The following is a 24,215-nucleotide window of genomic DNA, read 5'->3' as shown; positions in this document are numbered from 1 at the left end:
AGACCAGAGTCCTGATAACAGTACAGAGCAGAGCCTGTGCTTTTGAGGGTCTGGGTTCTGCAAGGGGTTAGACTTGACTTGAGATCTCATGTACTGTACAGTCGCAGAGAGCGTCTCTGCATCTTGTCTTCACTCTGAGACCGTGTATGAGGCTGAGTTTAAAGATGGTGAAGTATTTAATTTCACAGAAGAAATTCCAAGGCAACCCTGCATTCAGGCTGTAGCATGGGTATTACTGGCTTTTAGCCAGGTTTACAGTGAAAGTCAGAAGCGAGAAGCAGAGAAGGATTTGAAAAGCCTTCAGTTTGGCCCAGGAAAAAAAAAAAAAAAGCTTTATGTAAAGTTGGAGCTGAGGATGATCTGGATAAAGATTAACTTCAGGAGAGAGCTGCTGGGGCATCCCGCTTGCAGAGGAACACCTAGACACTCAAAGGCTACTGAAGCCAAAGTCTAAGTGGGCCCACTTACTGCCAAGCTGGTGGCAGACCTTAGCATTGTCCATGTGATGCTAGTTTTGAGGCACGTAGAACACAGAGATAATGAGCTCATGGAGGCGTCTGCTGAAATTTCAAAGCAAAGTCTTGGGAGGCAAATTTATTGCCCTTGGAAGGAAGGAGCCTGAAGCTCTGAAGGTGAAGTCTAAACTGCAAAGAAGATCCCAGGAAGTCAGAGATTCCAGGGCAGGAGACTAAAGAAGGCTGCAGGCAGCAAGCACAGCCAGCCCAGGAGAGACAGCGTGAGGGGCTGCAGCTAGTAGAGCTTAAGAGGTGGGGCTACCCAAGCCCTCTGGAGCTCAGGGCATGCTCCCATGCACCCTAAATGCTGGACACAAACCTCACACTCCAGGGGCTGGATGGATGGCTCCGTAATTAAGCACACACACTCTCTCTTCTTGCAGAAGATAATGGTTTGGTGCCCAGCACCCACACCAGGCAGCTCATACTGATGTGTTTATATGAGCTCATACTGTTTATGTACTTCAAACCCCTTTCCTGGACTCTATGGGTACCAGACACACATGTAGTGCACAGTCAGACACACAGGCAAAACACTACATGCATTTAAAAAAAAAAAAAAAACACTTAAAAATTTAAGCTATGGAAGTCTGATGGGATCTTTCAGCAATTCTAAAACTTTTGAGCTTCTTGGAGGTGAGCTAAGTGAATTTTTGCTCTGAGAGAAGCCTCCAGAGTCCAGGGCAGAATTGTATGGTTTTGATATTAAAAGGTCTCAAAAGCTTGGTCCCAAATGGTGACACTACCTGAGGTGACCAGATGCTAATTCTAGGGATGAGTTAATGCACTGATGGGTTTCTAGCCAAATAGGTTAGGGGAGCCTGATAGGAAGGCAAAGTGTATTTTTGCAGGGTACACTCTATCTCCTTCTCCTTTTCTGCTTCTGCTTCTTCTTCTTCTTCTTCTTCTTCTTCTTCTTCTTCTTCTTTTTTTTTTGGTTTTTTGAGACAGGGTTTCTCTGTGTAGCTGTGTGCCTTTCCTGGGACTCACTTGGTAGCCCAGGCTGGCCTCAAACTCATAGAGATCCACCTGGCTCTGACTCCCGAGTGCTGGGATTAAAGGCGTGCGCCACCACTGTCCGGCTCTTTTTCTGCTTCTTGTTCACTATGCAGTGTTCAGGTTGTGCTGCCATGCCTTTGCACCAAGTGTGCAGATTGTGCCCCCACCATGCCCTTGCACCATGATGCTCTGCCATTCAGCAGGCCCAGAAACAATGAATGGCCATGGACAGAGCCGTCTGAAACACAGGCCAAAGAAAATTCTCCTCTTCTAGATTCTTTTTCTCAGATATTTTGTCACAATGGTATCTAACCCAGGGACACACCTCAGAGAGCTGGCCAGGGCAGGCTTGGGGCAAAGGAACATGGGGACTGGTGACAAGTTTTGTTTCTTCCTCTGTATTTAACTGTACTTTCAAAAAAAAAAAAATGTACTCCTTGAAAGAAAGTCACAGAAGAACAAGTCCCGTGGGATCCCATTTCTATAAGGTGCCCAGAGACATCAAACCCACAGGGACAGGAAGCAGAAGGTAGGTGCCAGGGTCTGGGGAGGGGATGGGGTCACTGGGGTTGACTATGAAGGATGGGTCACTTTAGAGAAGGGTGGTGGTGGGAGCTGCACAGCAAGGATGCACAGCAAGGAGCAGACGCCTCCAATGGCCTGAACATTTTTCTAAAAGGTACGGATGGGGAAGACGAAATGGTTCAGCAGGTAAAGGTGTTTGCTGCCAAGGCTCATGTCTCAAGTTCGATCCCCAGGATAGATGGTGGAAGGAGAGACTCTGATTCCTGCAAGCTGTCCTCTGCCCTCCACACTGGAGTGTGGCAATGCCCCCCCCCCCCCCACCCACACAGAGCTGCCTAGCCTCCAGGATCTCCCACAGGAAGCTCTTCAGGTATTTAACTGCCACTCGCCTTTCCTGCTCCAGAAAACACAACCTGTCTTGCTTGTAGGTAGCAGGTGGGCCTTCTAAATCCCACACTGGCTTTGCTGCTTGCACCTGATGGTGCCCAGGCTTGCTTAAACAACCCTCTAAGGCTGCAGAGACAAAACAAAGACCCCATTCCCAGGACACTACACCTCCCACAGGCCCTCTGGGTCTCTGTCTTCCAAGGCTCCATTCCTCTCATCTCACTGGCACCACGGTGAATTTTCTTCATGCGAACTGGAGCTCAGAAGCCCCACCACAAGCTGCACTGGCATCCCAGATCTCAAACCTCTTTGGGGGCCTTAGGAACATATGACATGTAACTCGTGGTTGTCTATCCCGTGTGCCTGGGTCACCACCATAGCCTGGCCTGAAATATTACCTTCCTACCAGCCCTCCATTCTCCTCCACAGCCTGTGGTCCACACTAGCTGGGCAAAGCAGCCACTGACCTGGGCAAGTAGGCACTGGAAGAGCATTTGTCCCCTTGGGGTTCTTCCGCCGTGGCACTGTCGAGGAGGTCTTGCAGATGCACGAGGCACTAGATGGGACTGAGGTGCCCAGGGAGGCACAGCTAGCCTGCCTCTGTGCCTGGGCTCGGATCTTGTCCCTCAACTGCTCCAGACGAGGGTTACTCTTCCTGGGCTGACGCTGGGGCCCCAACACCAGGGGTGGCCTTTCTTTCCAGGGCCCATGGAAAAGTGCGCATGATTCATGCCCCCCTGAGGAACCAGAGATTCGACCCGATGACACTGAGCTGTTCACATCCTTGGTGTCCCAGCATGGAGACCACATGGGCAGGCTGCAGGCCTTCATGGAGGGGCCTGGCTCCTTGATATAGTCAGACCAGGTCACATGGGGAACTGTCCAAAGAGTACCCAGCTGCTGAGAAAGCATAGGGCACCTCAATGTGGCCAGAAGGCTGTCCTTGGCTTCATGTGGATGGAACACTTCTTCCCTTGGAGAGAACAACAGAGCAGCCAGTCAGAGTGGAATACCTCAGATGGAGTCCTGTAAACCCAGCTCCCTTTTCTCTCTATTTCTACCTCACAGTTTGAGAAAGACAGGAGGGACCAGGAAATGCCCCCACCATGTGGACATGCCCTGACATTTTCCCTCAGACACTAACCACAACCTTTTAAAGTTGGTACCACGATAAGTTCAATATATGGATGAGAAAACTGGAGTTGGGAGTAGCTAGGCCAAACCCAAAGGCACAAACAGGTTTTGGCTAGAGACCCACACACTTGACCTCCACATCTTCCCTCCTCCCACAAAGGAGACACCCCTGGGAGAAGGTGGCCACTTGACTAGTAGCAGGGCTGACAGTCTTGTCCACGTCCACACAAACACTACCTGGGGTCGGTGCTGGCCTTCTGATTGGCCATTCTCCCCGAGGCCTTGAGGGAGTAGAGACCTTCTTGCTGGTTGTCCCTGGGGCAGGTCTGCAGGGTTACCCTTCGGGAGGTGGGCAGCATACCCATGGCCGGGGTTGGCATTGCAGCTGAGGCAGGAGGGTATGGATGGCGAGCCACACCACCTGGGGGCCCAGGTCTAACAGTATAGTCACATGGTAGCCTGTAGGTCTACCACCCAGCACCCATCATGAACTGACGACTGCCTTGCTCTGAGTACTGTCCAGTATGGGTCCTCTGGCCCTCAGGATAGTCATTGAAGATGGGTAGGGACCACGATTATTAGCCCTGGGTAGACAATGGCTGTGGGACTTCCTGATGGGCTGCTTCTCATGGGGTGGGAGAGAATTCCAGGTGGCCCATGACAGCATAATAACCCCGTGTCACTGAGTGGCAGCCTGAGGTGTCAGCCCCTACATGTTGCTCTAGACAGCATCCAGCTGTCCCTGACATTCTAGGGAGCCCACATTCAACAGAGACTTCTGGAAGCCAAAATGGTGGGAAGGATAGGGGTTCTGCGGTTGGTAAGCCCTGTGCTCAGTACAGTTCAAAGAACAAAGGATCCCAGCTCTAAGCAGGATAACCTTGGATACCAGGGACCACGCCCTGCCCGGAGGACTGTGAGCGCCTCCTAGGCCCTCTGCTGCCTCATCTCTTCCCTGTTGGCTGGGAAGGGAAGGTGTGGACAAGATTAGGATCCCTAGAGACTTGGGGCTTTTCTTCCCAAGAGTCCAGAAGACTACAGCAGCATGAAAAATATCCAAGACTTGACTTTTCTTTTCCTAACGATGCCGGAGATGGGTCACAGGGCTTGTGTATGTTGGGTGAGCCTCTGCCTCTGAGTTACATGCCATCCCTGAGACTGTTACTAAAGGGTCTGATGTAGGGAGGGGATACAAACTCCTGAAGACAACACTCCAAGGACAGACTGCCTGATTGTGAAGGGAGACTACCTGTACCACACCAGCTCCTAGGCGCTCCCTCAAAGCCAGGACATTCTGGCACAGAACCCAAAGTTGAGTCCCAGAGCCCTGGACAGACCTGGTGCCGGCTTCTCTATCTACCATTTTCTCAAGGCTGAGGGAGAAGAGGCCTTCTAACTGGCTGTCCCTAGGGCAGGTCTGCAGGGATGAAACCCTTAGTGAAGTAGGCAGCACACCCATGGTGGGGGTGCGAAATTGCTGTGGGGACTAGGCAGGGGGATGTGGAGGGTGAGCCCTGTCACCTGGGGGCCCAGGTCTACTATTACAGTCGTGTGTGTGTGTGTGTGTGTGTGTGTGTGCGTATGTGTGTGTGGCTCTTGGCTCTAGTAACTACCTTAACTGCCCTGGCCTAGAGTCAGTCCGGCCTGGACTCATCTGCCCCCATAGGAAGACCTGGAGCAGACCCCATTCATATGTTCCTTGATGACATTTGCAAGAGATCAGTGGCCTCTATGAAGAGACTGCAGGACAGCATCAAGTATTTTCAGATGTCTGGAAAACATGTAGACTTCTAGACTTTTCAAACATGCTACAAGAGGTGGCACATACCTCTGATGAGACAGCCAGCTAGGATTATACCATACTGGGGCATGCTAGCCCAAGCCAGGACATGAGGAAGCTAGATCATAACAGGGAATGACCACACTACCCTGGGGGATTAGCCAGCTCTGCTTTAGACTTCTCTGCTCAGAAGAGCTTCCTGAAAAGGTCCTGTCTCCCACCTTGTTGCCTGTAACATGGGTGATGGGGGTCAACACCCAAGTACAAGGGCTATCCAATCTCTAGGGACTTGACCTTTGTTATGTAACAGTTTCTGCCAAGATTGAAACAAACTGAAGGGAAGCTCTTTAAGCAGGGAGGTAAACAACTATAACTTCAGGAAGTCCCTGAAACTGACCAGATTTACTAGGCCCCTCACTGCCAGAGTAATCAGTAACAGACTGCTGAGAGAAGCCAAGCTGCAAAGAAAATTCTAAGACCAGAACATCTGCCTGGGAGAAGCAGAGACCAGCCGAGCTGCCTGGAAGAGTTTTAGATCGGAGTCACTTAGAAAGGACACTCTCCAACCTGTTGAGCTGCCGGCAGGCTATGCAGTGTGCTCCAGGTTCCCAGCTTTGTGAGCTGTCACCCATGCTGGGGTGAGCTTTGGTGATGTGGCTGTCTTTGAATCATTTCTGCTCCTGTAGTAACCCCAATAAAACTCATGGGTTCTCCAAGCTGGACTTTGGTGGTATCCCTTTGATCTGGTGTGGGCTCTCTATCTGGTGTGTTGTGTCTCTCCAGGAAAAGTTTTATCACATAACCCCCTTGAATAATGGCTACCTTTGGCACCAGGGAGTCCACGAAGGCCTGTTATGTTCTCCTAGAGGTGGTTCTGAGCCCAGGAGACAGTGGTTCCTCACTGGGCTAACAGCCCTGCTTCCCACCCACAGGAAATTGCCTAGGGCCTGAGCTGTCTCCAACAACTGGGGTTTGACTTGTCTGGAAGAAACCACACCATAAACACAACCAATTAGCCAGAGCAAGTACTGGACTGTTGCTTCTAAGTTATTAAAACAAATGCCTGGTGAGCAGAAAAAATAAAACCCAATGTGCAAGAGCAGCAACAGCACCCTGCAGGCTGGCTCCCACCCACCATGTGGGAGCAGTGCCACTCCCCTGCAGGCCAGGAGCTCCTACCCCTCTGTGGCTCCCACGCCACCCCGGAGGTTTGGTACTCAACCCTTCCTTGTCTCCCTCAGCCTTGGCGTACAGCAGCTCAGTGGAGGCTGTGGCCATGTGCTTTCTTGAAGACCAGGTTCACTCCTGAGGCCTCAACTGCAGCTCCAAATTGGACCACAGCACGAGAAAATCTATAGACTACCCACCCTGCCCCAGGACTGCGGCAGCAGCTGGCAGGACAGAACTGTACTGTGTCTGTCATAGGGTATCTGGGAGCAAGGCCCAGGATGCACATGTCCTCCCAGGCCAAGCCTGCTCCTGTTGCCAGCAGCATTTCAGCCAACCTGGAAATACATTGCAAGGCTGGAGGTCTGAACCCCTCATGACCCTGCTCTTGGGCTCCTGGCCCTTCCCATTCCCTTTGCCTCCATCCATGTGAAGCTCTAGCACATTCAGAGGCAACACATGTCCCCATCCTTCCTGCATCCTTCCTCACCTCTCTTGGGAAAGTGGTCCCCTGCCTTCCCACCGAGGGACTGGGGTCCCCACATTGATCCACATGAGTGGTTCTGGCCAGATCCCCTTCTGCCTCCCTCAAAGGGCGGGGCCCCTCGGGGTGAGCACAGCCTTGCTAGCAGCACTGGTCCCTTTTATGGCATTCACAGAGCACCCTGCAAGGCTTGGCCACTGTGCTAGCCACTGGTGGCTTTGACTTTGAATTATGCTTTGACAGTCCTGTGAAGTCCACTGTACCAGAGGGACCAAGTCACCTGTCTAAGGTCCTGGCAGGGTCATAGTCCAGGATACCAAATCCTCTCTGTAATCCACCACATCCCTGTGGCCAACAGCAGCAGCCACCTGTGGGTCCCCGAGACCATGTAGAACTTCACCCAAGGGGCAGCAGCTTGTCAGGGAAGAGATAGGACATCCAGCGGAACAGTCACATGCTTTTAGTCCAGCGGAAAGGGCACTCCCACCAGTGACCCCAGACAAGTTATTCAGAGCTCTGGGCCTAAGAATGCTCCTTAGTAGAGTAGGCTGAGCCTTAGAGGGCTCCTGCGAGGTCAGAAGTGCACAGATTACAAGGTGCTCACCTGACCGGGCATAGAATAATAATTAAAAATATGCTAGAGCCCAGACCACTGGCCCAGACCAATCCACTGTCTGGTTCCTCCATGAACCACATAGGTGCAGCTGAGAGACAGCTACTCCACCGCACAGCCCAAGAGGCACCTCCCCTAAATCCCCTGAGACTGTGAAAAGTACACAAGCTTTAGCCTGCGGCATATGCTATGTTTAGGCCGCAGTCTGGGTGGGCAGGTGGCGGCGGCGGGTGGGGAGGGGCTTTCTTCTGGAACCTGCATTGACTCTAATTAGCCCTATTGTTTATTTCTCACCGCCCCCTCCCTGGAAAAGCAAAACCCGGAGCAGTCTGGGGGCAGTCAGTGAACCGTGAAGGGGAGCAGGGCACCACACCCACCGCCCCGGGGGCCCCTAGGGCTTGATACCTCAGCGCACTCCACTGCAACACCCATTCAGGGCTGGCGTCCTCACGTTGGCATGGCACCCAACTGCCAACATGACCGCCCAGACTACAGCCTGATCAACACCTCCAGCTGCCACCACCCGACCCTGAACACACCACAGTGCGGATGGCCAGGCAAAGGAGCGGAGCCTCTGCTTCTAACAAAAGTACCCTGCTTTCCTCAGGCCAAAGCAGGTCACAGCTGGGAACAACAGGCAGATGGCAGGGACACCCTGTGCATAAAGCACAGTTCTCTTCCATGACACACAACATACACATCGTACACTTAGCACACAGAAACACACACACATATACACGAAAGGGCCAGCCAGCTCTGCGGGTGGGGGTGGGGTGGGGTGAGTGCGGGGGTGGGGTGGGGGGTGGTGGGGGTGGTGGGGGTGGTGTTTGATTTGGGTGCACTTCTATTTGGGTGCCCATCTTTCTAGCCCCACAGCCTGTTCCAACACAGACTGCACTCCAGGGAAGCCAACTGATGCCTCAGTCTGGTCTGAGCCCCCGGGGGACAAGGCCACACAGAGCTGGCAGATGGAAAGGTGGACACAAGCCAGCACAATAGCACGATGTGGGGAGGCTGCTGCCGTTGGGGTAGGCAGATGGAGGTGCTGGAGGGATGGAGATGAAGCAGATAAGTGGCATGGACACGTGGCTGTCCTCTCCTCAGAGGAGGCGTCTGGCAGGAAATGCGGGCACAGAGGCAAGGAGTACTCCTCCACCCCACCCCTACAGCCCACCTGCCGCAAAGCCCCTCTGCTCAGCAACCCAGAACTGAGTCACAGCAGCCCTGGTAAAGCTTGAGAGGCACCATCCCTGTGCCACCAAGGAGATGGATGACAGGGGACCCATGCTGACAAGAATGAAGGAAACAAGAAGAAATCCCCAACCCACTGCCAGCACAAGCCTGCTCAACAGGAAGCAGAAGCCTGCCAGCCCTTCCAGTACCTTCCTCTGCCCCACCTGCATAGCCAACACCAGCAGTCCCCGCAAAAACAGGCCACTGGTAGTCCTCAGCTACTGTGGACAACACAGTTCTTCAGCCGGCCTCCGCCTGGGCCACTCAGACCTATGCCAGCATCATACCAGGCTCTGGCTCCTTGCTAGTAGCCGTGAGGGAAGCACAGTCACCCACAGTCGGACAAGAAAGAGCAGAGATCCACTTTCCATACGACTTCCTGGAATCCACGGCCCTCAGAGCTCTGTTCCTAGGGCTTGCAATATGCCAGGTCCAGGGAACACCGATGTGGGCACCCCTCCCTGAAGAGTTCAGAACGGGTCTGGGAGGCACAGCTCTGGGTTTCCATCCAGTGCTGCCTCGGCCCTCAGCACACAGAGCCCCTCCCTCTGGGGGCAGGGGTATTCCGTCTGGACTCTCAGCCAAGCGGTAGTGCCAAGAGCCTTCCAACTGACACCGCCATCTAGTGCAGGGGGCTCCCAGCAGTGGGGCCTGAGCCCAGTGAAGAGCAACCTGCTAACGGAGGGCAAGACTGCTCCAAGTTGAGGAAGCTGAGAAGCCACCTCCTTGCCCCTCTCTACCATGCCATCCTCTCCCATACCTTGCTGAGGATGCTGCCCCTCCCCCTAGAGACCTGGCCAAGACTGGGAAGGGATCTGCTAGGACCCCTTCCCAGGTACTCACTCACGGTTAGTAGAGCCTAGGAGCAGCAGAGTGGGTGGGTGTCTAAGCGCCCAGGGCTGAGTCAGGGAGGGAGGCGGACCTGTACAAGGGTTGCCGGAGAAACCCTGACTCCTCCCCCAAATCCCAGCATAGCACCTGGAAGGCGGCTCAGTGTCAGGGGCCTTACCTGTGCCGCTGCCCCATGTGGGCTGGTGGGTGGAGTGGAGCAGGGCTTTGCACCTGGGGCTCTCAACCCGTTAGCCCCAGAGGTAAGGAAGGAACTAGACATAGAGCTGAGGAAGGAAGGGACTGTGCACACACCTGAGGCACCCTCCACCCTCACTGCTCGCCACCCCAAGGCTGGAGTGATTTACCTTTAGCCTGGTCCAGAGCTTCCCCCAGGTCTTGATGTTGACTCAGCTCATGGCCCCTGCCTGCTGCCTGCTGCAGACATACCCCCAGTCCCTGCCTCAGGCAGCAGCAACCTGGAGACTTGAAAGCCTGCAGGACCCCAGAATGCTAACCCACAGCTTCGGAACTGTGGATTCATGCAGACTGGACAGAACAGCCAAGCCTGGAGAGAAGCCAGGGGAACCTTTCAGGATGGTGGGACAGACACAAGTGGCCCAAGGTCCCAAGACTCCCAGGCCTAATAATACCAAACTCAAAGCAGCTACTTTGTGTCTGAAGTGGGCATCCTTGGGGGCAGTGACAGGAGGCTGTTGGGATTAGCAGGTGGCTGGGATCAGGCTCCGCCTAAACCCTGCCATTTTTACTCTGCACATGATGAGTCTTTGAAATAAGGAACCTACTTTTTCCCAGGGCTGTGACACTTGAACTTTCAATCAGGGTGCTAATGTGTAGGACAGCTGTAAGCCGGATTTCATTTCCCTGCTCCTAGGGCACCAGACAATAGCCAGAAGGTCCTCTCCAGCTGCAACTTCCAATGTTGCCAGCAGGTGGCGCCCAAGGACACAGACCACCCCTGACACCCACAGCCCCACATGCAAAAAGAGATTTCCCTCTCATCCAAAAAGCACTCCAGAAAAAAGAGAAAAAAAAGTGTTTTCTCAAGAAATTCCTCTAGGTGTTCAAGAGAATACGGTTTGGGGCAAAAATTGGGAGATGGCCTTGTCCTTAGGACACACGGTACTCCTTGTTCCCTAGAAGGAACATGGCAGTGAAGTGGGTAGGGACTCGGTGCTGTGTGCCCCCAAGGCTTCAGCAAGACCACACTACAGGTTGCTCCTGTCCTACACAAGCAATCCTGGAAGGGTGGCTTCTGTATCCCATAGTTCTAGAGTTCTGGGGACCCACCTAGGATCACCCCAATCATCATCTAAGACCCGGCCCCAACATCTGAGGTTCATTCCTGCATGTGGACAGGCCTCAGTGTGTTCTGGTCCTGGGAGATGGGATGACACTGAAGGGACTCTAGCCAGCCCAAGCATGGCACACACCACGGCTCTGGCAGGCCTTGCCCTCCTCCCCCGTTCCCTCTGCCTTGACAAAAACAGATTACATTCCCGAAGCTAACTACCAAGGTCTATTCTCTTATTTGGCCACTTCCTCCTCCTGAGGCTGACCACCAAGGTCCAGCTACCAATGTATTGAAGTCTCACAATCAAAAACTCCCTTTGGCTCGCCTAATTAACATACCCGATTAAAATTAAACACTTCATCCTAACACAGATTCCCCTTTACTGTTATAAACCACCATTTCCCTGTGGGCCACGTCTGTCTCCTCTCTATCCCTTGTCCTCCCCTCCAAGATAACTACTTCTTCCCCTCTCCCTTGTTCCCTTCCCCTTCTCCCTCTCCTCTGTCTCCTGTCTTTGTCTCTTATCCCTGCCCTCCTTCCCTCTGGGACAAATACATCTCCTTTGTGCTGAGAACTTGGTCTCAGGGTGTCCTGAGCCGAAACTGATTCCTTTCAGACACAGGCTGATTTCATCTTTGGGGGTTTGTTTGTTTGTTTGTAAGTAATGTGCATCGGTAGGTATTTTGCCTGTGTGTGTGTCTGTGTGAGGGTGTCAGATCCCTGGAATTGGAATTACAGACAGTTGTGAGCTGCCACGTAGGTGCTGAGAATTGAACTCGGGTCCTCTGGGAGAGCAGTCAGTGCTCCTAACTGCTGAGCCATTTCTTCAGCCCCTGATTTCACCTTTTAATGTCAGAAAACCAAGAAGTCCTCTGACCCAAAAGCTAAGTACAGAGGCTGTGCTGGCTGGTTTTTCTGTTAACTCGACACAAGCTCGAGTCATCTGAGAGGAGGAGCCTCAGCTGAGAAAATGCCTCCATAGATCCGGCTGTAGGCGAGCCTGTAGGGCATTTTTAAAAAGTAATGATGCTGGGTGGTGGTGGCACATGCCTTTAATCCCAGCACTCAGGAAGGAAAGGCAGGTAAATCTCTGGGTTCAAGACCAGCCTGGTCTACAGAGCAAGTTCCAGAATGGCCAGGGCTACACAGAGAAACTCTGCCTGGAAAAACTGATAAAAAATAATAATAAATGGCTGTTGTGAGAGGGACCAGATCACTGTGGGCAGTGTCACCCCAGGACAAGTGGTCCTGGGTATGAAATAAAGCAAAATGAACAAGTTATGAGGGGCAAGCCAGTAAGCAGCACTCCTCCATGGTCTCAGCATCAGCTCCTGCTGGCAGGCTCCCACCCAGTTTAAGGTCCTGCCTTGGCTTCCGCTAAAGGATTGTGATTCAGGATATGTGAGCCAAATTAAATCCTTTTTCCTCGTGGTGTTTCATCACAACCATAGAAACCCTAACTAAGATAGAGGCCAATCTGTGAGGAACCGAAACTCCTGAGGGAGATCCTGTGTCATCCCACACCAGCAGCAACTTTCTCACCATGGGTGAGTCCCCAAGTCAGCAAAACAAGATGGAGGCACCTCCGGGAACAGAGGGAGGGGTTGCCTGGGTTCACTGGGGCTCATCTGCAGTGCCCACTCAGCCTGCCTCACTCCCAGAAGGTGATGTCACTGCGTTGTGTGACAGAACTTTTCCTGGGGAGGTGCAGTACACACATCTACTCTCCCCAGTCAGGAATCCTATGACAGACCACAAATTCTGGATACCACCAAAGTCCAGCTTACAGACCACACACAAATTCCGGATACCACCAAAGTCCAGCTTACAGACCACAAATTCCGGATACCACCCAAGTCCAGCTTACAGAACACAAAGTTCGGATACCACCCAAGTCCAGCCTAGTTAACCAATGTGTTTTATTGGGTTACTTACAGGAGTATGGGTGAGGGATTACTTCCAGGAGCAGAATGACTCACAGACATCTGTATCACCAAAGCCCACACCAGCACAGGTCACTGTTCACAAAAGCTGGGAAACCCAGAGCACACTGCACACACAGTCTTACAGGAGCCCAATGGGTTGGAAAGTGACTCAATTGATTTAAACCTCTTTTAAGCAGCTCAACTTGTCTCAAATCTCTGCAGCTTGGCTCATCTCTTACTCTGGCAGGGAGGGGCCTAGTGAATCTGATCAGATTCAGGAATTTCCTGAAGTTATTTTAAGTTGTTTAACTTCCTGTTTAAGGAGCTCCCTACAGGATGGAACATTTCAGTCTAGGAGGAAACTGTTACACAACATGCCAGCTCTGCAGCTGGACCATTAGATACTGTAGGACAACTTCAGAGCTGCCCCATGGCCATTGATTTCCATGTCACAGGCCCTAGGCAGAAAGGATGATACCACACAAGTCTTTGTCAAAGTCAGGAGGCTTTGGGTTCAAAAGCACAAAGTTCTTTCTTTCTTTTTAAGATTTATTTATTTTGGAGCTGGAGAGATGGCTCAGTGCTTAAGAGCACTGGCTGCTCTTCTAGAGGTCCTGAGTTCAATTCCCGGCAACCACATGGTGGCTCACAACCACCTATAGTAGGATCTGATGCCCTCTTCTGGCATAAAGATGTACATGCAAATAGAGCACTCATACATAAAATAAATAAATTTTTTAAAAGGTTTATTTATTTTTCTTTATTTGTATAAAATTTTTACATGCATGCATGTATGTGCACCACATGCATATCTATTGTATCCCCCAGAAATGGGGTTATGGATGGTTGTGAGCCACCATGTGGGTGCTGGGAATAGAATCCAGGTCCTCTGTAAGAACAACAGTGCTCTTAACTACTGAGCCATCTGTCCAGCCCCCATAAAGTTATTTCTTTTCACCCAAACTACTTGGTCTCCTAAGCTTTAAAAGAATTCTCCATCCTATGCCCCCTGAGACTCCAGCCAGACTCTCCTGCTCTGGTTCCTATCATTTTCTCCTCGGCCTGGCTTCCTGCCTCTTCTGCTGCATTGTCTCTGACCAGCAGCTGCAGGGACATGACTGTCCCTGTGGAGAAGAAGCAGCCCATCTGGAGCAGACATGATCCTGAACCTCACCATCTCTATATAATAGTCAATTCCTTTTCCAAAGCAAACAGTCAAGAGACTCCAGGCTCCAAGTGCAGAGTCCAAAGGCTCACTGGGGATGCTTTAATTCCAGGGCACTTTGCATGCCTGTTGCGTGACTTTAAGGTTTCCACGAACAAAGAAGGATCCCTTGACAAAATAAATGAGTTTACCGACGTTGAGAAGTGAGTGACTTGTGAGCAGGTCTGCCCCAAGGAGGCCCTCTTGAGTCAGCCTAGCGCCCCAAGACCATGTGCGGCTTCAGAGGCAGGCAGTGGTAGCTTGAGTCTCGGTGAGGGCCTAGTGACCCTCTTCTGTTCTTCCACAAGGGAATGTTAGCAGCCCCATCACTACAGACCTACTAACTATACTGTTCTGTTTATTTCATTTCTATGACTGGGCCAGAGTCTCCTATGGGTCACAACAGCACCACTGCTTTATAATGATGAGAGTCACCAAGCTTGGAGGAAACAGCCGTGCCACAGCACCCATGCTACCCATCTCCATAATGATTGTCCATGACTGTCTTCCCCAAGCCTACCATTGCTCTCCCATCCCTACACTCACCTGCTCTATGGCCAGAAGGAACGGGTTTCAAAGCCCCCAGGGTTTGGGGCTCACAGGACTTAGAATACTACAGAATCTTCTGATTTGATCCACACTGAATTGAAGCCCTCTACCCCAGACATAGAGTTGGTACCTCAGGATCTTTCTACACTCTACTCAGTCTGGAGGTCCCCCCACTTTTCCGAAAGAGCCTCATACTTCCCTTTGCTATCTCTTCTTCCTAGCTGGCCTCTTAAGGTTTGGTGGGACACATTCTGCTAGTGGCATCATAAGAATGGATGTTCTTCTGACGTCTTCCTCCCATTCTCCATATGGACTTTAGAGTAGGTAGCTTGGCTAGGTATAGAATTCTGAGAAGTGAAGGCATCTCTTATGACCTTCCAGCTTCTAGGTTGCTTTGGAGAAGTCCAAGGCATACATAAATTAAAAGTCCAGGAAAGAAAGGGCTGTCGAGATGGCTCAGAGGTTAAGAGCACCGACTGCTCTTCCAGAGGTCCTGAGTTCAATTCCCAGCAACCATATGGTGGCTCACAACCATCTGTAATGGGATCTGGTGCCCTGGTACCCTCTTCTGTGTACATAAGAAATAAATAAATTTTTAAAAAAGTCCAGGAAAGCTGGACTTGGTGGTGCACACTTGTAATCCCAGCACTTGGGAGACAAAGCAAGAAAATTGCTGCAAGCCTAAGGTCAGTTTGATCTACATAGCAGGTTCTGGACTACAGAGTAAGACCCTATCTTAAAAAAAAAAAGTTAGGAAATCCTGTGTAAAATTTATACAGGCCACATGGATGGCAATAATCAGGACATTAGCACCTCTAACAAGTTGTGTACATATGATGATGGAGATGAGAGGACCCTAACATAACAGAGGTAATGCTTAGCTGTCAACACCCATGTTGCATATGTCATACTTAAGGGCAGGGATCAAAGGGTCTAACCCATGAAGTCATGGAGATAGCTAATAAAGAATGATAGCCCTCCATGGGCATCCTTGGCAGTTGGCTTACTGCCCAGAGCAGATCCCTGGTCTTTTGAGGACCTATGGCATAACTGCAGTGAGGGTTTAGGGGGAGCCTACAGAGTCATACCCCACCTAGTTAAAATATTAAAACAACCAACCTAGCATGGACTGGGAAGATGGAGACTTATCTCCATCCTTGAGGATCTAAAGATACAGGAACATTAGCTCCCTTCACATCTCTAATCACTAATTTTAATGTCCCTGCTAGAGCAGGACAGATTGGAGAGTGACAGAGAATGCTGCCTGAGAAGGCCAGGCAAATATCATGTCAGGCTCCAAACCACTCAGTTAAGAATTAAAGGCCTCAGTTCTCATTCCTGAGGAAACCACGAACCAAGGACAATCGATCTTTAACGCACCTGACAGCAGCTCAAGGTGCACTAGGCCTGATCCAGCCCTCACAGCCTCACAGCAGCTCAAAGTAACCAAATAAGAACAAAGTCTGGGACTTGTCCAGACCTGCCCCCAAGTGGAAAAGCTGTAACCTTAGCCAGCCCTTGCTAACCCTAGCCAATTAGGAAAGTACTAACATAATTGCCACTTACTTAAGACAATCATATCTAAAGTGACGTAACTGCCCTAGGAACTCCCTTTGGCTATGTTTAAAAGGAGTCCACACATCCCTCTCAGGGTCGTCGCCATTTTGCTTTTGTGTGGAACGGCAGGTCCCAGCATGCTGGAATAAAAACACTCTTGCTGATTGCATATGTGGATGGTGGTCTCTCGTGGGACTTCTCCAGGACCCTGACACTGCCCAGCAGCTGGATCATCTCCTCTAGGCTGACGCTGCCATGCTGCTTGGGTTGACATGGCTCCAAGGCCTCCTCCAAGCTATAGTGTGTGCTTGCTCCCCCGGCACACTGCTCTCAAAGCACACCACTGAAAGCAGCTATGGCACATACAGCCCTGCCCAGACGAGGCTTTGCTTTCCTCCCCCAGCTGCACAAGCATTCTTCTAAGCGTCACATCCATTGGCTTCCTCAATGAGCAATGCTGCTGGGCCAGTTGAGCAAGAGGCCTCAGTGATACACACACACACACACCAAGAGGGTGGTGGCCTCAGGTGACAGATCCATGCCTGACACTCACCGGCTATGATGGCTGCAGACTCAGAGACCCTGAGGCCCTGTGCTGAACAATTCCAGAGCCAGTGGTCAGAAGTGTTGCTGGGCGTCCCCTCTCTAGCCGAAGTCAGCTGCCATGGTGATAGAGGAGACTGGCATTTGGTGACCTGCTCAGACTATAGAGACAGCACAGTCCACACTAGTGACATGCTCTGACCATTTGCAGAGTGACAGAGGTGTCCAGCTTTGAGTATGACCTGGCACAGGAAAAGACTCACAGCAGGCGAGGCTTCTGTATGTGTGGCATGTGGACACATGAACGTAGCAGGGATGGGTTTGTGTCTAGTCCCAGACAGAGAATCACAGCCCAGACTTGGGGCCCATATAAACATTGAAACCTCATACACTGTGACGGTCTGAATGTATCCCCCTAACTGATGTTTCAAGAAAGTCATTAAAAATTAGATAAGGTCCTAAGGGTGAGATCCCAGTCTGCTGGGGTCAATGCTCTTATAAGAAGGGGGTTGGAGAGATGGCTCAGCCTGTGAGCTCTTCAGCTTTCCTACTTACCTGAGGAGGTCATTTTGTCCCATCTCTGTTCTCTTTGGTCTTGGTAAGTATATAGTTTAAAAGCAAACTGGGAAACTTATATGATGTAAGTTTAGAAATTAAACTGATTCATTCCTTCATTTACACACACACACACACACACACACACACACACACACACACACACGCTCATACATAGTGTATGTATGTGTGTGTGTATGTGTGTGTGTGTGTGTGTATGTGTGTGTGTAAATGAAAGAATCAGTTTAGTTTAAAAACAACAACAACAACTTCCTATTATTTCATGGTACTTCCAGGGTGTCAGGGTCAACACTTGCATCCAGTCTGGTCTCCCAGAAAGGAAGTAAAGCTTGATAAGCAGGCAAGGTGCCCTCAGCCTCATGCTTGTGGACTTGGGTTCACAATTTAATTGGTTCTAGGCCCTGAGATGTCTTCACCTGTGATAAGAACAGCCAGCTCTCCCAGCTGCAGAATCCCACTGTACCCTGGTCCTGCAAGAAGAACGTCTTAATTACGTTTTTATCTCATGATAAAGTATCATGACCAACTGATAAAAGAGAGTGTTTAATTGGATTCTTTGTTTGTTTCAGAGCGTTGAGTCCATGATGGCAGAGCAAAGGCAGGGCAGCAGGAACAGCTGAGAGCTCACATCTTCATCTGCAGCCAGGGCGAGGAGAGGACACGGGAATGGCATAAGTCTTTTGAAACCCCACCCCCACCCCAAGGACACACCTCCTCCAATGAGGCCACACCTCTTAATCTTTGCCAAGATAACTGGGTGTCAATCATTCAAAGGTGTCAGCTTATGGGGCCGTACTCATTCAGACCAGCACTTCGAGGGGAAACTGAAGATCAAGGCAGCTGGCCAACTCTGACTTCTACTTTGAGAACGGGATGAAGGAAAGTATCCCAGGGCTGCTGTGAAAAGAACAGCCAGAAGCTGGTCACCAGGCCTGGGGGTGGAGAGTAGAGACTCAGGAAAGAGGCCCTCTGGAAGTGAGATAGGGTACAAGTCCTCTCTCCTGAGGTCAGCTAGTCAGGAGGACATTGTACAGGAACTTCATAAGGCACATCCAACAGCTGAGAAATTTCCTATCTCACATGACTAGGGGAGAGTGTCCACAGCCAGTTGCACATTGGGGCTTGAGCCTTGGAGGTCCTGGGAGGTATAAGGGGCATCCCAGCTACAATCTGAGGATCTTGTCTCCTTGGCTTCTGCCATGCTGGTCCTGCTCACAGCCCTTCAGACATCCTGATGGGTCTCCACCAATTTGAGCATGCCACTCTGTTCTACACCCATCCCAAGCTCCCATCTAGTGGCAAAGTGGCCCTCATTCACAAACAGCTGAGGTAGAGCTTCCATGAGATCAGGGGGGCAGTTGTGGAAGCACCAAGGACCAGAGGGCTTCCTTGTATTCCCAGAACTTTTCCAGGGTCCTGATTCCTGTTTCTCAGCCTGGTAGCTCCAGAGGTGTCTAGGTTCTCTGAGGTTTTTCTGTCAAATGGAGTAGCTATCTCTGAGGGCGATGTAACCCCTGAGCCCACAGAATGGGGTCTGTGGGTGGGGCTATAGACAAAGCCATAAGGGCTGAGGCTTCATTGCATAAACAGCTCAGACCAACCTCCTGATTGTCCCTTTCTCTGGCAGACAGACCACATTAGTATGGCCCTACCCTCTCTGATGCACCAGCCATCCTGAAGATTCCCAGCCTGTTCTCACAATGACACAATCTAGGATTTCAAACGTCTTAGCTAAGACTTGAAGAGAGGGAGGGAGGAAGAGATGGAGGGAGAGAGAAAGGGAGAGAGAGAAAGAGAGAGAGAGAGAGCGCGCCTGGATCATCCTCATGCCACAGTTGAAAAGTGATCCCAGTTATGGCACCGATGCTAAGTCTAGGAATCTAGTCCCCCACAGCTTAGGGACAGCAGAGACAATAGTTTCTACATTCCATACAGGACACTGTCCAAACAGAAAGAGGTTGGCTCTGCGCTCAGCGAGTGTTTGCATGTCAGCCCTGTGCTGGGAGTTGCTGTAGTCTGGAATTTACAGTTCTGCCCCCACAGAGTCGGGTGGAACCAGCCTCAGATCCACCCTCAGGGTCTGGCTGTGCAACCACCGCAGGCACCCACAGGAAGTGCAGAAGATGGCTCCTATTATTTTTGTTCAGACGGATGAGTCTTTGTCCATTTCAGCTGCTATAACAAAACAGCAGGAATCTACTTCTTACTGTTCTAGAGGCTGAGAAGTCTGCATTGTTGGCGGATCTGGTGTCTGTTGGGAGCTACTCTCGGCTTCTACCATGACACTTTCTTGCTGTGTTCACATGGTGAAGACTGAAAGGTAAAAGCCAAATGATGGCTGACTCCCCTGAATATCTTGGTGGGGTGACTAAATTCTATCGATGGGGAGGGATCCCTTCTGATTCAGTCATATCCCACAAGCCCCACCTCTTCCTTTATTTTTATTTTATGTGTATGGGTGCTTTGCCTGCATGTATGTATGTGCAACATGTGTGTGCACTACTGCCCAGGGAGACCAAAAGGGGCACTGGATCCCTGGGACTGAAGTTATAGATGGTTGTGAGCTTCCATGTGGTTGCTGAGAACTGAACCAGGTCCCCTGAAAGAGCAGCCAGTGCCCTTAACTGCTGAGCCTTCTCTCCAGCCCCAGATCATCTCAACACTATCAAATCAGTACAGCCTGGGTTGTAAATATAACAGCGTAGTGTAAGTGAAAAAAATAAAAAAGGATACATATTGGCAGGTGCTACAGTACCAAGTTCTAGAATAGCCAGTGTAGGTGGACTGAAGAATGGGTGCACTGGCTGAATGGCACCTCCTCAGGAGACACCCCCTGCATCTGTGAATGTGATCTGTTTGGAGGAAGATGTTTGCAGATGGAATCTCCAGATAAGGTCATTTGGATTCGGTTGGCCCTAAATGCAAAGACATGTGTTCTTACAAGACACAGGGAGGAGAGAGGGCCACATGGAGGGGTGGGGCCGCAAGCCCAGGAATGTCTGCAGAGCCCCAAACTGTACCTGATGAAGACAGCTCCTGCTCTGAGTCTCCAGAAGGAGCATGTCCTGGGCAAGCACACATTATGGGGAGCAGGTCCATCTAGACCTGGGGCATCTGGGCCCAACACTGTGGAGACAAAAGTATCTGTCTATTTTAAGCCACCCAGTTTGTGGTCCTTGACTGCACCAGCCCTGGGACAACCATAAGGAGGCACAAGCCTCTTCCTGGTCACATTTAATGAGTACTTACTGTCCATGACATCACCATCCTGGTGCACTCCATCTCAAGATTCTGGGAGGACAGAATAAGAGCTGAGTGGTGCATTAGTGGCCACACACACAGGAGGGCCATTAGGAATATGAAGCTCCATTACACCACCCCACTTCTAGTAAGCTCCAAGTCCATACTCCAGCATCCCACTCCTACCTAGCCTAGGGGATACAGAGCCCGTACAAGGGAAGAGCCTACTGGGTTCTGATTGCTTTGGAGGGACTGTCCGGGATTTGTGGGGAGAGCAGATGTACCCTGCTGACTCTGCTGGGTTCAGGCACCTGTCAGTCTTTCCCACCACACACCCAAAGCCGGGAGTATCTGAAGCAACACATGATCCAGGAGCCTACAGGTGCCGATGAGTACAACCCTGTGAGTTACTCCTCGGCCCTCTCACGTCAGCGAGGCCTAGTAGGGCACAGATGGGCGGGAAGCAGGACAAGAATGAGATCCACAGACAGTGAGGAAGTGTGTGCCCACTTCCTGACTCTTCCACTTGCTCCTGTAGGCCCCTGCAACACTCAGTGCATGCCCCAGGAATGCTGTGTGGCTAGGTGTCTCATGCTGACAGTGGCATTTAATCTCACGTGGACCTGGAGCTATTTCCCTGTGTGTGTCATCTCCCTGAGGCTCTCGTGGGTGGGACAGACCGTTCCCTTCTCGGATCCTATGGGAAAATAACGTAGGTCCATCTATCTACTTGCTACTCCACAAAGCTTTGAAGCCCCCACAGAACATCAGCGGATGATTCTTCATGACAGGGTGTGTTTGATCAGGACAGCAAAGAGGAATTCACACCCCCATCTGAAAAAACACATCTTCTCTCAGATCAGTGAACATGGAGACCAGGGTAAAACTGAGTCCAGTTTCTTACAGATGAGTCTGGCTGTGTCCTCCTTGCCTCCTTGATATGTCTCCTTTCTTCTCCCCTTCTGCCTTCCTGTCTCACTCACATATTAGTTTGGAAGACTTGGTAGAGGCTGTCTGGGTGCCATTGTCTCAGTTAGACTTGGACTTGGCACCACAGCCAGTGGCCTCTGGGATGGCCGAAGCCCCCTTAAGGCTCTGCAGAAAGAGCTGTGCTGAGGAAGGGGCCTGAGGAAGCAGCAGGTGGAAGGCAGGGTCCAGACACCCATCCCAGGGGTATTCAGATCCATTCCTGATCCAGGGCAACAGGCCCAGGACAAGGTGAAGTTTAGGCCTGAGAAACCCAAGCTTTGCCTTGTGTCTCCACAGCCCAGGCGCATGACCTGGAATGAGTCACTACTGCCACCTTGTGCATGTCACAGGCTGCCAGGTGACCACAGCAGACACATGCAGGTGACCACAGGAAGTCATCTGGTGATGTAGTGTGAAGATGACTGGAGTTGACATGAACCCCTTGGCTCTCCCCTGACATGGTGTGATGATGAAGTCAGCCATCACCCACCCCTGCCCAGCATCAGTAGGATAGCTATTGGTTATGCCCATATGGGGAATCATTTTCTTCCCACAAACGTTCCATAATAGGGAGGAAATACAACCGTTAGGGATGAAGCAGGATTCTCCATTCAGCTGCTCCCGAGACTTTCCAGGTGGAGGTAAGCAGGTTCCTAGCTGTGCACAGGCAGGGGAGCTGTGGCGGGGGAGGGGTGAGAGGAAGGAGCTCTTCTTCAGACTGAACAGATATGGGATGGGGTACTCAGAGCCAGAAGGAGACAGACCAGGGGTCACTCTTCCCCTGGGCCCATCTTGTCCTCTTCCACAAGTGTGTCCTAGGTCGGGCCTATTACCTCATGCCTACCCTTACCACATTCCACCTGAAAAGGCTGCCCTGCCTGTGTGGTGGAGTGTGTGCCAGGGGTGTCTGCAGGGGTCCCCCAAATCCACCACAATTGTAATGGTCTTCTGACACCAGCAGTGTGCACTGTGTACCATAAGCACTACACAGGCTGGGACAGGTCCCTTGGCAGATGATAGGACTGAAACTTGGGAAAGCAGCTTGTTCCTGGTCAGCAGGGACAGAGGTAGCCTTCAAGTTCAGTCTTCCTAACACAGAGCCTGAATCCTCAGCCAGCTTGCTTCAGAGCACCCCTGCAAATCTAAGCCCTCACAATCTGTGCCCCGCCCCCCCCCCACCGACTCCTGCCTCAAGGAAGAAGGGAATTCATCCCTGGTGGGAATGTTGTGGCTCACACATCCCCTCAACTCCAGAACCCTGTGACACTGTGTGTGGGCTTCCTGGTTTGGTCCCTGGCAAAGCCGGGGACCCACAGGGGCTTGTATGGCTGCAACATGTCTCTAAGGGCTTCCTAAAGCCAGGAGCAGGAGAGATGGGCCCAGCCTGATACCGAGTGGTCCGCAGCAGCCCCCACTTGAATGTGGTACTCTTTGGGGGTAACCAGGAAGTGCTTGCAGTCCAGAGCCCTCTCTGTCTGTGAGGGACCAGGCTGGAGACTTTGGCGAACGTGGGTGGTGCCTGGCCAGCCACAACACACACCCTGCCTTGGCCAAGTGAGAGCAATGCCTGGCTCCTGTGGTCTTAGGGGGAGGCGTGGGGGGCGGGGGGAGGCAGCAAGCCTGAGCCTCCTCGCCCCAGGCACAGATGGTTCTCATTGCTCACACAGGTTCTTCCCTACGAAAACAGACTAGCTCAGAGCCAACAGACCTGTTTTATCTCGTGTTTGTCTTTGTTGCCATTTTCCTTTGCCTGGAGCCACTGTACTGTGGGCTGCGTCTGCAGGGTCTGTCTAGGGCGACCTTGGCATGGTGTCCAGCTTCAGGCCTGGGGCCAGGGATGAAATAAAACTGCAGAGGACATAGCCATCTTCTGCATCCTGATTCATCCCTGTACCACTGAGGGTTACAGCTACTTTTCCAAGAATATTGTGGCTGGGCTGGAGAGGGGAGCAGAGAGCTAGATGAGTCCCAGTTGGCTGTCCTGAGGCCTTTGGTGTGTCTAGATGTGCCCTGTGGCCAGGGGGAAGGTTCCAAGGCTGCTCAAGTGTGGACTAAGGGGTCCTGATCGGCAGGGCCCTGGGAAATTCAGAGGGAGGATAGGCAGATGAATGAGTACCAGGCTCCCAAGTGGGCCCCTGGTGTTCTACCAGTATGCTTTCCAAACAGTTGCATTCATAGGTACTGACAACATGAAGTCCCCTGGTGAAAGCCCTAGGAAGGTGGAGACTTACCCAGGGCCCCACAAATCTCCCTCCCCCAAGCCAGGAAAACCTGAATTCTCCTTTAGCCTTGGGTGCATCTACATGACCTGTACCCCACAAGAAGTGACAGGAAAGGAACAGGATGTGTGTGTGTGACAACAAAGGCAAAGAGGTTTCAACACCTCAGGCCAGAGTGCAGGGTCTTGGGATGTGTGTGTGTGTGTGTGTGTGTGTGTGTGTGTGTGTAAGAAAGGGAGGGGGGATAGCATAAAGGCACGCCAGGGTCTTAGCAGGTCTTCCGCCAAAGCAAAGGGCACCCAGCATTGCCCTGACTGAGACTAGGATGCTCCCTGCACTGGACCTCAAAGACAGGGCCCCGCCCACCCCGCGGAAGGCGGGACCGCCGCAGTGGTGGCCGGTGGGCGCCCGCCCCTCCCCACCCTCCCTCCTCCTGGCGGCGGTGACATCACG

At 51.6% G+C, this 24,215-nt stretch overlaps 1 protein-coding gene across 1 annotated transcript in view; it reads right to left on the bottom strand.

The window, feature by feature from the left end:
- Positions 1-6,177, bottom strand: part of Ccdc187 (coiled-coil domain containing 187) — a 51,580-nt gene extending 45,403 nt beyond the window's left edge. Inside the window, exons 1-2 of the mRNA XM_036183521.1 lie at positions 6,163-6,177; positions 2,894-3,399 (exon numbers count right to left, since the gene is read on the bottom strand). Coding sequence (XP_036039414.1) covers positions 2,894-3,338 — 445 coding nt within the window. The 5' untranslated portion in view covers positions 3,339-3,399; positions 6,163-6,177. The remainder of the gene's footprint in view (positions 1-2,893; positions 3,400-6,162) is intronic.
- Positions 6,178-24,215: the final 18,038 nt, after the last annotated feature.

The sequence above is a fragment of the Onychomys torridus genome, chromosome 4 (genome assembly GCF_903995425.1).
Source record: "Onychomys torridus chromosome 4, mOncTor1.1, whole genome shotgun sequence".
NCBI classification, from domain to species: domain Eukaryota; kingdom Metazoa; phylum Chordata; class Mammalia; order Rodentia; family Cricetidae; genus Onychomys; species Onychomys torridus.
The sequence above is the reverse complement of the archived record's forward strand: the minus strand, read 5'-3'. Positions and strand labels throughout refer to the sequence as shown.